At 41.0% G+C, this 14,809-nt stretch overlaps 2 protein-coding genes across 4 annotated transcripts in view; both read left to right on the forward strand.

Moving 5' to 3' along the window:
- Positions 1-982, forward strand: part of PLS1 (plastin 1) — a 125,146-nt gene extending 124,164 nt beyond the window's left edge. The window contains exon 15 of the mRNA XM_054721626.1: positions 847-982. Coding sequence (XP_054577601.1) covers positions 847-982 — 136 coding nt within the window. The remainder of the gene's footprint in view (positions 1-846) is intronic.
- Positions 983-6,009: 5,027 nt separating this feature from the next.
- TRPC1 (transient receptor potential cation channel subfamily C member 1) overlaps positions 6,010-14,809 on the forward strand; it is a 171,532-nt gene continuing 162,732 nt past the window's right edge. For 2 of the 3 annotated variants that reach the window (XM_054721623.1, XM_054721624.1), the window contains exons 1-2: positions 6,010-6,256; positions 11,360-11,514. In XM_054721623.1, coding sequence (XP_054577598.1) covers positions 6,085-6,256; positions 11,360-11,514 — 327 coding nt within the window. In that variant the 5' untranslated portion in view covers positions 6,010-6,084. The remainder of the gene's footprint in view (positions 6,257-11,359; positions 11,515-14,809) is intronic. The other variant, XM_054721625.1, reaches the window with a different exon arrangement.

Below are 14,809 nucleotides of genomic sequence, written 5' to 3' on the forward strand. Positions count from 1 at the left end.
ATTTGAGTGAATTTTTTTTAGTAGGTTGCTGTCGTTGTTTAAAAGGTCATGAATTTGCCGTAAGTGTCACTTTCGAGGCCGGTGCTAGACTTTTTGCTGCCACTATAAAATATAAATAATACAAGTACTGTCTGCTAAATTCAAGAAAATTTATGTATTTATGAAATAAATAAATTACTTACCTAAATTTTCTGAATAGCTGATTTGTAATGACATCACTTGTTTAACTAGCTTACTAGCACTCAGTACTATGTGTATCCTCTGAGAGACAGTTACAAAATGTTTTCGTTGTTGCCAATCCCAAAAAATGCCATGTTCATTAAGTCCAAACAATGGTGGTCGAATTCTAACAACTGATCAACAATGCGAACTTTGATAAGCAGTTCTCGATAATCATTTCTCAACAATATTTGTTATTATTAAAGTTAAACATTATAAAATTAACAAAAATAATATAAAACTCATATCCTGGCTAAATAGCCACATGGCCGCCGAAAACAGTATATTCCCTTCCCGTTCTCCCGCCGTTCCCTAGCTTGTCGTGCATTCCTTCCAAAAATCGGGACTTTTTTAAAACACCGTGGGACGCGGGACAAATTGTTAAAAATCGGGACTGTCCCGTCAAAAGCGGGATGTCTGGTCACCTTACCCAAAGGGTCCCAGAGTGAGAGAGGGCACTCTGCAAAGTTGCTGTTGCTAGGCAGCTCATGCATTGAGCGTTTGCCCCCTGGTGGTCATTGTGTGTCATAGCTACCAGCCAGTCACTTAGGCTTATATATATATATAGATAATAAAGAAAACACAGTAGATATCAAATACCAATATATTTTTCTTGTTTTTTTCAAGATATGCCATTTCAGTTGCTCGAAAGATTGGTGCCAGGATATATGCCTTACCTGACGACCTTGTAGAAGTGAAGCCAAAGATGGTCATGACGGTGTTTGCATGCTTAATGGGAAAAGGACTAAACAGAATAAAATAAACATTTAATATGATTTTCTGCCACATTAACACATGGAATGCCTCACAGTTTACAGAATTCTGAAATGTAGTAGGTATAAAAGCAGAGATTACTTATATGCTCAAAACAATTGTAAAATTCATTAATGAATTCAGTATCCTATTCATACTAGTTAGAATCTGTCAACCTTTTTGGATAACACAATTAATTTACTAGTAGATACTTAGAATATGTTCATCATCAAGCTGATATTTCGCAATTAAATTATTTTCATTTCTGGAAAGTCTCATTAAAACAGGACTAATTTAATCTTTTTCATAGTTCTAAAAGATCAATACAAAATTTTTTTCAAGTCCTGTGAAATGTGTTTTGATTTGTGTTAAATTTGATTATAACTGCATTAAAAGTCATAATTCAGTTTCATCACTTTGTTTTTTCCCTCTATGTGCAGTGGTCTAAACTAACTTTTCTGTAAATTTCTATATTGTCTAAAACTTTTAAGTGACAAGTATTGTTCTAGCAACATTAATTTTTTTTAATATATGAGAACTCCCAAAGTTCATTCTCTTATGTAAGAAGCCAGAGCTTTTTACTTAAAACTTAATTTCAACCCCATTGATACTTTATATATGCTTGTTAGGTAATGACAGGCAGCATATATATATTGGCAAGATGTTATTAGGGAAATATGTCTGTGTATGTATATATTTTGCACCGAATTATCTGGGTTTTCTTAAACGGTATGTATAATTGGTGAGTCAGCCAACCAATAAGTATTTATTGTGCCCCCACTGTGTGTACTTTTCAGTTTGTAACTATTTGGTACATGAAAATTTCTTTTAGAAATATTCATTTTTGATGTGCATATGGTAATTTGTGATTGACTTCTTCCAGATATTTAGAGCCAAATTTTGGCTAGAGGATTTCAAAATATGTTGATGCTATAATGTTAGCTTCATGTTACAGATGCTAATTTTGATCTCTACTGAAGCCCTAAATAATCTAGAACATGCCAACTGAATCTCTTTAGCAGAAAGTAACACAAAGTATTTTTTAACATAGAGCATTTTCACGTTTTTTTCTGCAGCCTCCTACAAGTTGGCAATGTTTGGTAAATGCTTGTGTTGCTTAGGAACAACTAAGTCTGAGACCTATTTTTGTCTGATTTTTTAGGAGTGGAAAGATTCTTTACTAACAGTTGAATTCAGAAATCTGCTTTCTTCATCTTCCACTGTCAGTACCAGTGAAACTGCTGTGCAACAAAAATACTGTCACTTTATGTCAGTATGAATGAGAAGTCTAACTTCCCTTTTACCATTGATTAAAATATACATATTGGTAAGATTTTCACTGGAATTATGAACAGGTGGAACTATGAAGTATATTCTTCTATAAGAGAGATTTCCTTTCCTTTTATATTTTGATGATTTTTTTCCTATATGATGATTAAGATATGTTCTTGCTCTTTTGTGAGATTATTTAAATCATGTTTCCCCTTTTGATTTTTTTCGCCATATATTTACTAAGTTATCTGATTTACATGAAATTTAGCACTTCAGGGTGTTCTTTTTCTCACAAAGTATATTTAATAAAATTCTGTGTATGTACAAATGTGTCAGCATTTATTGTATTTACATAAAAATATATAACCCTGAAAATCTTACCTTATAATAGACAAATATGCAAATTGACCACACCTTCGCTATACCCAAGCCACGCCCACCAACCAAGCCACGCCCATCAACCACGCCCACCAGGAAACCGTTGCAGGGAAGCTGGGGTGCGGCGGAGCCCAAGGCCCGGAAAGCTGCCCGGGGCTTTCCGGGCCTTGGACGCCAGCGGGGTGCCTGCTCTGATCGCAGGAGCGAGCCGACCTGGGAGGTCGGCTCGCTCCTGAGATCGGGTAGCAGGGACGCTGGGCGCAGCCGAGCCCAAGGCCACCGCCCAGGGCCAAGACGGGACCCTGAAAGAAGGTAGAAGGCGGTGGCCACAGCCAAGGCCTGGGTCCCTGGTGCCGGCAGAAAACTGGTGCAGGCAGCCAGGTGAATGAAGGTCTATTGCACGAATCTTCGTGCAAACGGGCTACTAGTTTATATATATAAAAGCCTGCCGCAACCAGAGTTCAGGATCTGAAGGAGGGGCCAACACACAAATGAAAATGCTATACAAGACATATGAATTTAGAAGGCATTGGACACTGGGGTGGTGGGGGATTACCCAGGGTGGGAATGGGTAGGGGGGTGGTCAATTGGGAAAAAAGAAGACATATGTAAAACTTTAGATAATAAAAAAAAGTGAAAATCACACACAAAAAAGGCATTGGGGGCCAGGTGGAGACCTCTTTCTTGAGGAGAAACACCAACTTCTGGCCTAGTCCGCTATTTATTTACTTGAATACACATTTTCCCTTTAGCAATGCATACAGGCATATCAAGGGTAAAGTTTGGTAAACAGTAAGAGGATTATCAGGTTAGGGAATTGTCTTGAGCCACCACTATCTCAACAGACAAGGCGCTTAATGTCAGTCCTGCTAACACCCAAGGTCCATTGGCCTTCTGCATTCCTTGGTGCACTCTTGTGACACTATCGGCAAGTGGTGGCTTCCAGCAAAAGCCTAATATACAAATTGTCCCCTTGAGAGTTCAACCGGGAGTCTAGGAGTTGGACAGCCAGGGAAGGGAGGCCCCGGTTGGCAGCTGGAAGGCCCTGATTGGCCCTGATCGCTGGCCAGTCCTAGGGACCCTACCTGTGCACGAATTTTGAGCACTGGGCCTCTAGTCTGGAAAATAAGATTATTTTCCAGAAAAGAGAAAATTAAAATTACTAAAACAAAATTCCTAATTCTTTAGTTAGTAAAAATAATTGCTTAAAACTATTAAAACAAAAAACACTAGATTATTTTGGGAGAGTGAAGGTCATTCTATGGTTTTTTAACATGAAGAAATTTAATAGAGACCAGCGGCATATTACTACACATTTAGTTTATGTGGAGGTAATTAGGGTGAATCAACCAATCCAATAACATAAATTTGCCTATTATGATCCTGGTATGGCATTAGACACTGGAGATTTAGTCAAGAAAAACATATGACTTCATTAATCTTATATCCTAGTGAAGAGAGACATGTGATAAACAAATGGGAATTTTAGATAATGATAACTGTAGTAAGAGAAATAAAATGGTAACATGATAGAGACTGATTTGGGAACTAGGGTGAATATTATTTTAGCTTGGGTGGTCAAGGAAGGTCTCTTTAAGGATGTGTGTTTGGACAGTATAAATGACTAGAGGCCTGGTGCACAAAATTTGTGCACTGGGTGGAGGGAGTAAAATTTTTACTGGGTAAACTCACACAAACCCAAACATGGCCACAAATTTACAGTGAGCAACTTTGACATTTCACCAAATACACAGACTTACAACTGAATCCAAAAGTATAGAAGGGGGAGATTTATGATCTAGAGATTTTTTTGTTTAAGGCTAAAATGGGCCTGGCCAGTTTTTCTCAGTGATTAGAGCATTGGTCTGCACACCAAAGGGTCTCCAGTCGATTCCTGGTAAAGGGCATGTACCTGAGTTATAGATTCATTCCCCAGCGGCAGTCTGGGTAAGTTTGGGAAGAAACCAGCCCATGTCTCTCTCTCTCTCTCCACCCCCCACCCCCCGCCACCCTCTTCCTTCCAGTCTCTTAAAAAGCAATGGAAAAAAAATATTTTCAGGTGAAGATTAACAACAACCACAAAAAACTAAAAGAGTAAGGTGAAAATTGACTATACCTTCGTGATGCCCACCAGCCAATTAGGCGTGAGTATGCAAATTAACACAACATAGATGTCACAGATAAGGGAAAGGCATATATTGGCAGAGGATAGAAGAATGTTGCAAGATAAGGGGGCGAGAAAAAGGGGGGTATCAGGTGGGCTTTGACCTTTTAAACTGATACTCTTTCATCTTTTTAGTTCATGAATTTATTGTTCAAACTTCGTAGGACAAGAACTCACAAGGAAGGGTCCACACTCCAACTCCATGTTTCATTTTGAAGGAAGAAAAGCCCTCTAATACTTTGGAATGCCTGGTAGGTCTGTCCACTAAAGAAGGCCGGAATTTCCCTGAATCTAAGAAATTAACCCAGCCCCTTGTGGACGTCCAGAGGGGATAACCTAAACCCAGAAGCTTGAGTCGACTTAAAAGTGTATGAAGAAGCCATTGAAGGGCTGTGATGCACAGTCTATCCTAAAAACGTGCTTATCCATGATTACGTGACATACACTTGAATTACATGCGAATAAACGTATGAATCAGGAATGTTGCGCCTTTCTACGATCACAAATGAGTTAAGAGTCTTCAGAAATTCGGGAAGCAGGGACGTCTGGCAGCGCGGCGAGGCAGAGGGCACAGGGACAGGACATGACCCCGCAGTCACACAAGGGTGTCCCTCGGCCTGAGCCCTCACGGTTCAGCCGCCCAGCGGCCTGGCGGCTTCCGCGCAGCAGGAGGCGGCGGGGAGGCCCTCCGCTGAGCCGCCCCGGTCAGTCAGCACGCCCACCCGGACCTGCAGACAGACACCAGGCCCCGCCCACCACCAGGCCCGGCCCCGCCCACCAGGCCCGGCCCCGCCCACCAGGCCCGGCCCCGCCCACGCTGTAGGCCCGGCTGAGGCGGCGTAGCTGACGCGGGGCGGGGCGGGGAGAGAGGAGGAGTCCCCGCTCGGCAGGCGGTCCCACGGCCCTTACCCCGGCGTCCGCAGAGCCGCCTCCGGGACTTCTGCGCACCGCTCCTGCGGCCCCTGCCGGCCCCCGCCCCGCGCGGCCCCTGCGGCTCGGGCTCGGCCCCACGCTCCGCCGCCCTGGCGCCCGCGACTCTGTCGTCCCCGGACCGGCGCGGACCGGCTCGGCCGGGGCGCAGGCGGCTGGGGAGGGGTCGCGCCGGGGCCGCCCCCGACCTGGGGCTGTCGGCGGAGGGCGAATGCTGGCTCCCGGGACACGGGACGCTCTTCGGGGCCGACGGGCCGCGCGCGGAAGCAGCCGTGGGGCCGACCCATCCCTTCTCGGGCCCTGCGGCCGGGCGGGGCCCCGGGCCGCGGCCCCGGTCTCCCGGCCTGTCCCCTTCGTGGGGCGCGGCGATGGCGGCCGGGTGTCCGAGCACGGACCCTTCCGGCGCCTCCTCCTCCTCCCTGCTGTCGTCCCCCTCCTCCTCCTCTTCGCCGAGCGAGGTGATGGCGCTGAAGGACGTGCGGGAGGTGAAGGAGGAGAACTCCCTGGATGAGAAGCTTTTCTTGCTGGCGTGCGACAAGGGTGAGAGCTCGGCCCCGCTCCGCGCCCGCCGCTCCGGCCCCGCACCCCGTCCCAGCCTCGGCGCGGCCTCCCTCCGGCCCGAGCTCCGCGGGCGCGGCCCCGACCGCAGCCTCCGCCCGCGCGGCCCGTGTTGGGGAGCGTTGGGGGCGCGGAGCCAGGATTTGGGCCCTGCCTCTGCGGCTGACCCCTGAATGACCTGTTCTCTCTTTGGGGACTTACGTGTGTTTTTTTTTTTTTCCTTTTTGGAAGCCCAAAGGGCTTGTTTAGTGTGAAAATCCCATGACCTTGCTTAAGGTGCCTCGTGTTTGTGGGCTCTCACCGCCCCCCTTCATTCAAATCTTATTTGTGTGACAGGATTTGACGTTCAGCCGCCCAGCGCCTTGGTTGCAGTGACTGTGGACTGGAATCAGATGTGTCATAATCCTAGGTGGAGACAAAGACAGGGCTGAGGAAATAGTCCCAAACTTCCTCCAAGTTTACAGAACAGCTTTGTTCGTGCTTTTTATTAGTGAGGAAGGTTTATTGCTTCTGAGCCTTCTTTGAGACATAAAGGTAGTGCAAAATAATTACAGGGCAAAAATGTGGAAGATATTTAATATTTTTCTTAAAAAAAAGATTCTTCACTTTTATGGCCATATAAAGTCTCTTCACTCAAGCATGCTTTCTTTTGTTGCATATAATAAAAGGAATGAGAAATTGATTGCCCTAAGACTAATTTTACTTCCGGTGTGAAATACTGTACAATTTATTTTTCTACATCTATTCAGTTTGCCTTTGTTGACCTTAAAAAGAAAAGTTATTTTACCAGCAAAAATGGGTTTATTTGGGAACAGCAAAGAAATGCAATTCAGGACAAGTAAGCTATAGCAAAAGCCATAGGCAAGGCCAACAAACAAAGGAGAGGAACGGTTTATGGAGAAGAAGGAAGTTGGGAGGGGTAGTTTTGAACAAAAGTTCATTGGAGACAATTGAGAGTTAAGGGCGATGATGGTTTCTCATTGGCTGCGGTGATAAATTTCTTGCAGGATGATTTCTCATTGGCTGGGATTGTCAATTTCTTGTAGGAGACCTAATGTACGTCTTTTATGTTGGGGCCTACCACTGATGATTCTTTCCTGTTGAGGGTTTTCTGTTGGGTTCTGTAATTGGTAATCAATTCATCCCATAATTTGACTTCCGGTACTGCATATGAGCACCTGCTCTGGCCTGGCACTATTTCAAGTAAGATTTCCCTTTGTTAATTTTCACACCTTCCAATGGCCATGCTCACTTAGAAAACTCAGTTTAGGAACATGCAGACTCTGAGAACATAAACTCAAAGGACAGTTTACACTATGAAAATATTAGCTAACAGAGGATATTTTGTATGTGCAAGGTTTTTAAAAAAATATTTTTATTGATTTCAGAGAGGAAGGGAGGAGAGATAGAAACATCAAGATGAAAATCATCCATAAGTTGCCTCCTGCACCTCTCTCCTCCCCTCCCCCCAACTGGAGATCAAGCCCACAACAAGGGTATATGCCCTGTCTGGGAATGAACCATGACTTCCGGGCTCACTGAGCCACCTGGTATTTTTAATAAGTGTCAGTCTCTAACCCAGTGGTCGGCAAACTCATTAGTCAACAGAGCCAAATATCAAAAGTACAACGATTGAAATTTCTTTTGAGAGCCAAATTTTTTAAACTTCTAACGCCACTTCTTCAAAATAGACTCGCCCAGGCCGTGGTATTCTATGGAAGAGCCACACTCAAGGGGCCAAAGAGCCACATGTGGCTTGCGAGCTGCAGTTTGCCGACCACGGCTCTAACCTCTTACTGCTTTTGAAGTAGGATTTGATTTACATAATCTTTTGCAAATACGTTGACTTATAAAGGCCACCTATGTCAGCCACTTTTATGTTCTTATGTAATAGTATTAAATTATATTATGAAAACATTCCTTAAAATCCACCATGGACACAACTTTGAATTGTCTTGGAAATGTAAAGAAGCATAATATATATCTATAACCTCACAAAAATCATTGTAAATTAGGTAAAATTCTGTAGTATTACTGGCGTGGATTGTGTAAGGTCTTTTCCCTAAAAAAATTCTCTGAGAGAGGGATTGGAAGATTGTGTTGTTCTAGAATGAATAAATCACTGCTGCATGTCCTCCAGCTTACTGAGCTGTGGTTATTTTAAAGCAAACAGAAAGTATGTCAAGAAAGGGAATTTGATGTTCCTGTCAAACTGAGGAATATGGTTCGAGTAAGTACTTGTATGTTGTGTGTATTTAAGATTGTTGCATGACATATTTAAAACAAAAGAATGTTTTGATATAGGATAGTTTTGTAGTCTATCCAGTAGTGCAGTTGAAATAGCTTGGTACCCTCTGTCAGTTTCCCATTTTATAAGATCATTAAGATTTTTGGGGAGATTTGGCTTTTGGGGGTGGGTAGAAAGTAAATATGCATGCTTTTTTGCCCATATAAAGTAAAAAAAAAAAAATGTAAGGAGAGAATAAGTAGGTATTTTCTGTTTCAGGTATGTTAAAATGAGCTCTTGGGTTAGGTTGAGGAAATGGCTCATTTCTTACACTATGGTATTCTTTTACATGTAAAAAATAAATAGGAGTTATAGCAGTATTTTTTTTACATGTTTGTATCCACTAATATTATTAAACCTCTTTTGTATCACCCAAACCAAATCTATAAGTGGAAATTTCCTGAAGTAGCTATAGTTTCCACTATTACATTGGAACTTTTATCAAACCAAATGGCAACTATTTACTAAAACAACTCTTTGGGTTAGAGTGCATATACTTTTCATAGATGATCTCATTTCATCCTTACAACCCAATGAGCTATATCTGTTGTTATCCCCATTTTACAAATAAGGAAAATGAGACTTAGCAGAATTTTAAAATCCCTTTGCCTAAAGTTGCATTAGTTAGGAAGTAGAACTAGGATATATTTGAGCCTGCACTATTAACCACTGTGTTATATTGATCTAGTTTTAATTGGATGAATGAAAATCATTTATGTTAGAAAAGACATGTTCACAGTTCGACTTACTAGTTGAAAATCAAACTCATTCTCTATGAATGTTTTATAAACCTTTCTGTGGATCAAATTTATCCAATAAAAGTAAAAAACTTTAATAGCACCAGAGCAAATCTACTGTAGAACATCTATGTTTCTCATCCTTTTCATTTAGAAATTTTACTCTACATATACAACATGTTCATAATGTATTATATTTGGAAAGAATTCCTAAAGTAAAAATTGTGGAGATGAGGTGGTTATGTGTATGTTAGTGGATGAGTGGGCCTTTGAAAGATATGTACAGATTAAGGAGTAAAGAAAAAACTGGAAAAAAAGCTGGCCAATGTAGCTCAGCTGTTGAGCTTTGACCCAGCAACCAAGAGGTCACTGGTTTGATTACAGGTCAGGGCACATGCCTGGGGTTGCAGGCTCCATTCCCTGTGGGGGATCCTGCAGGAGGCAGCCAACCAATGGTTTTTCTCTCTCATTGATGTTTTTAACTCTCTTACCTCTCCTTCCTTTTCACTGGTCTATCTGTATGTTCACTATCAGTTCAACTTATGACTAAAAGTTTCACTTTCTGAAGTGTTTGATAAGTTTTTGCCATTGAGCATGAGTGTCTATTTGTAGTGCTATGAAGAAAATACTTTTTTTTGTGATTAGTTTTCTTAAGGTAACTAAGGAAATGTGGCATCAAGAAAATTATGGTTCAGCTTCATCCAAAATGCATGGAGGGCTTTAACGTCATTGATTTCAAATAATACCATTCTCCCTGTTTGGGTTGCTCAGTTGTTGGAAAATTGTCCCATTCACTAAAAAGGTTGTGGGTTCGTTTCCCACAGGTCAGGGCACATACCTAGGCTGCAGATTTGATATCGAGGATCAATGTTTCTCTCTCTCCTCCTCTCTCTCTAGAAATAAGTGAAAGCATATCCTCAGGTGAGGATTCAAACATAGTAATAATAATAGCAAATCTATTTGAAATTTTACACCACCCTCCCAAATGTTACTTTTTTTAATTCACTCATTTAGTCAAGTTTTAGGATTTACTTTTTCTGTATCATGAAATCATTTCTTTTTCCTCTGGTTTTCACTCTGTTCTTTTCTGTGGTTTTCTTTTATGGTGGTTGTTTTGTTTTGATTTTTGGTTAAATTCATAGATGTCTAAAGAACAACTGTATTTGCAAGTCACTTAAAATGGTTTATTTATATTATATTTTAAAAGTAAAATGAAAAGAAATAAAACTCTGCTTTCTTTGTGTAGTTAATTAGCATTTCTCTTGATTTATTTCCCTTATTACTGCACTAATTGGTCAGCAGACAAATGATTACCTTTGTCATTATTCTCATTTTTTTCCCATGGGTCAACTGTTTTGATGTGGGCTAGAGTTAGGCAGAAGGAATCCTGCATGCTCTTGACAGGTTAAAATTTTACTTTGAAATATTCTGACTTTGACCTCTACCAGCATTAATACCACTCCTGTTTTAGAGTTTTGTGAGTTGGGTGTTCCTTGGTCATATAATCTAAACAGTTTCATTTATGAGATAAGGGTTTGTGTGTGTGTGTGTGTGTGTGTGTGTGTGTTGGGAAGGGAGACGAGGAGAGGAATTTAGGCATTTTTTGTCAAGCATATACACATTAACACTGCTTTTCCAAAGTGTATAAAATGTCTTCATAATATCCTCAGCTTATTACTAGATCTCATTTATAACTATTTTGATGTATGAGTAAATGTGGGTATGTATTTGAGATGTAAAACTTTAAGCTTATAATATTTCTTGCTTTCAGTATGTATTTTTTGGACAATCTTTATTGCTTTAAATATCTTCTAAAAGTTTCTCTCCTTATCATTCAGTTATGAATTTTAAACTAGCAACTTTTAATGTTTGCAGCTGATGTACATATTATTTTACCAAGATACAAGTTTTTAGCAAAGAAATGTTCACCTTTTTGCACATTTCCATATAAAAAAACGAGTTTAGGTTTTAATCTTTTAAATTAACAGGCTAAGTTTTCTTTACAGTCATTCACATTTAATATGTCATGAATATTAAATTGTGTTTGTATTTGTTATTTAGGTGACTATTATATGGTTAAAAAGATTTTGGAGGAAAGCAGTTCAGGTGACTTGAACATAAATTGCGTAGATGTGCTTGGGAGAAATGCTGTTACAATAACTATTGAAAATGAAAATTTGGATATACTACAGCTACTTTTGGACTACGGTTGTCAGGTACAAGGCTAGATAATTTTATTTTGTAGCTTCTAAGTTCTGTTAGATATGCCATGTTTTCTTCTTTCTAGTTCCCTCTCTTCCTGCCTCCCTCCCTATCTTCTTTTTTTCCTTTCCCCCCCCTTTTCTCTTTCTTCTCTTTCACTTTTAAATTGATTTTGACCCATAAAAAGTTCTAAAAACAAATCAAAAGCCTATTTTTCAAAGTATAATATTATACTTGATTTATTTTTTTCTTCCAACTTTTACATCCCTCCCCCATCTTATGTGTTTTACATCTGACAGAGAAAATTACCATGATTTATTAAAGGTGACTTTGTTTTTTTTATTTATATTATGGTAATATTATATATACACATAATATTATATATCAAAGAATATACAAGTGTTCTAGAAGTGTCAGGGGAAAAGATTTTTCTGTGACCCATATAATTTACAAACATAAGAACAAAATGCTCCTGACTCACAAAGCAATTTTCAATTTGACTCTTAAGTTTTATTAAATTTTTCTTTTTGCCTGAAACTTAATGTTTACTTATAACTAAAGGTGAATGAATTGTTTTAACTGGAAAATACTGACCTTTTATATCTTTATCAGTTAGGGTAGAAGAACAGAGATGCATATAAGTCTTGACAGACTCCAGTCAAGAGATCCTGAAATAAATTTAATCATATATATTTTTTTCTTTTTAGTTTGCCTAGTATGGGACTTAGCACATGAATTCTGGCTTTTTTTTCTTTCACATAGTATGATTGATTGCTCTGTTGTAGCTTTAACTTAATGAAGCATCCTAATATATAAAAACCCTGGGTCGTAATGACCTGTAATGACCTAAGCTTGACCAATTGGAAGTCAGTCCTGCAGTCAGCGCTGGGTTGCCACGGCTTCCGCTGACTGCTTCCGCTGTAGGCGTGGTGCCCCAGCACTGACTGCTGAGGGGAGTACGAATCGGGGCCAGAGAGAGGCCTGAAGAGAGAAGCAGGGACTGATCCGTTGCCTCTGAGGCGGCTTTTGATCAGCACTTGCTTCTCTCTTTCTCTCCCAATCTGGCCAACAGCTGTACCTCCATTTCTCTCGAGGCCTCCACTGGGGCTACTGATCAGCCCCGCCTTTATGATCAGGCCCTGTTGATAAGCCCAGAAACAATGACTGGCGTAGGAACCGACCAATCAGAACCAAATGTGGGTGCTGTGAAGAACCAATGGCTGCCTAGGAGGCGGAGCTTTTGATGTTGATTGGCATAGGAACCATCCAATCAGAACCAAATGTGGGTGCTGTGGGGAGGCATTGGCTGTCTAGGATGCGGGACTTCTGACGCTGACTGGCATAGAAACTGACCAATCAGAACCAAATGTGGGTGCTGTGGGGAGCCAATGGCTGCCTAGGAGGCAGAGATTTTGATGCTGACTGGCATAGAAACCAACCAATCAGAACCAAATTGGCCAGCAGAAGAGGACAGTTGGGGCAAGATCAGGCCTGCAGGGAGGGCAGTTGGGGTTGATAATAGGCCAGCAGGGGAGGGCAGTCGGGGGCAACCAGGCCAGGAGGAGAGGGCAGTTGGGGGCGAGATCAGGTCAGCAGGGGAGGGCAGTTGGGGACAACCAGGCTGGCAGGGGCGAACAGTTAGGGCCAATCAGGCAGGCAGTCAGGCTGGCAGAGGAAGTTAGGGGCAACCAGGCCAGCAAGGAAGCGCAGTTAGGGGTGATCAGGCTGGCAGGCAGAGGTGGTTAGGGGCAATCAGGCAGGCAGGCAGGCAGGTGAGCAGTTAGGAGTCAGCGGTCCCAGATTGCGAGAGGGATGTCCAACTGCCGGTTTAGGCCCAATCCCTGTGGTCGGACATCTCCCAAGGGGTCCCCAATTGGAGAGGGTGCAGGGCTGAGGGAACCCCCCCCTTCCGTGCACAAATTTCATGCACTGGGCCATATATATATGTTGAGTGGCATCAGGAAGCACTCAGAATATTTAAAAAATATAAATAAGTTAGTTATATGGACAACATGGTACTGTTTCTGAATATACATATTTAGATAGAGAAAGAAGTTGCTTTCCCAGCAATTTCAGTTATCCAGAACATCAATGTGACTCAGAAAGTAAGTAAAAAGTACCTCTGAGCAGCCAGAGCTCAGAAGTTTCTGACATACAAACTTTGGTCAGAGGAATACTTCTGGAGCCCTTCTTCAAAGTCTATATTTGTTAATTTTAGATTCTTCTTTAATAAACTCAATTATTTAATTTTCTAATCCATAGAAGTGCAGCAGAAGGGACATGAGGACTACAGAGTCCAGTGCCTCTGACTATTTATTAAAGAGGTCAACAGCATTACATACATGGTAATCCCTGAGGGAGGTGTATGTTAGAATAATAATGTTTATAACAATGGCTCAGAGTCAGTAAGAAAAAATTAAATTATATTCAGTGCCCATTGTTTCAGACAAAGGAAGAATATATACAGTACTTCTAAAAGAAGAAAATTTCCATTAAAATAGTTTACATTTCAAAGTTAAATACCTAAAGGCATAGAAAATAAGGTTATAAAGGGTGTCCTGGATGATTCTTGATAAAGGAGGCATTATTGTATAATAATTATTTTTGTCTTTTTACACATATGACTCTCTCTATATAATCTGCAGTGTATATATGATTTTTTTTCACATCCCTGATTACATTTGAACATCATAGCCAGCCTATATAGATGTTACATTTTATAGATCAGAAAACTGAGGCTCACGGACTTTAATGAATTACCCAAAGTTCTAAAATAAGGGCAAACCCAAGATAAAATCTGATCTTCTGATTGCAATTTTCGTGCTCTTTTCAGTTCGCTGTGTCTGTCTCAGGTTACCTATGTCCTATCTATCAACAAGTGTCTAAGGCCTTCAATTGGGTGTGATTGTAGAGATGAATAAATAAAACATGAGTTCTGTACTAAAGGATATTAAAACTAATTGGACAATCAAAGTACATATGAATTTCAAGTCATTAAAAAAAACCAAAAGTGTATTTGATAAGTGCTAAGGGGTAATACTGCTTGAACCTTGTATATAGCTTTGAGTGTTTTCATACATTTTATCTTGTGTTATTCTTATGGTTCTCGACTGGATAATCCTCCTCCTCCTCCAGAGGACATTTGACAATGTATGAAGACATATTTGGTTTCACAACTAGGGGGTGGGTTACTACTGGCATCTGATGAGTAGAGGCCACAGATGCTGCTAAACATCTTATAATGCTCAGGACACCCCCCACGACAAAGATTTATCTGACCTAAAATGTCAACAGTGCCACTGTTGAGAA

This window comes from Eptesicus fuscus, chromosome 9 (assembly GCF_027574615.1).
Source record: "Eptesicus fuscus isolate TK198812 chromosome 9, DD_ASM_mEF_20220401, whole genome shotgun sequence".
NCBI classification, from domain to species: domain Eukaryota; kingdom Metazoa; phylum Chordata; class Mammalia; order Chiroptera; family Vespertilionidae; genus Eptesicus; species Eptesicus fuscus.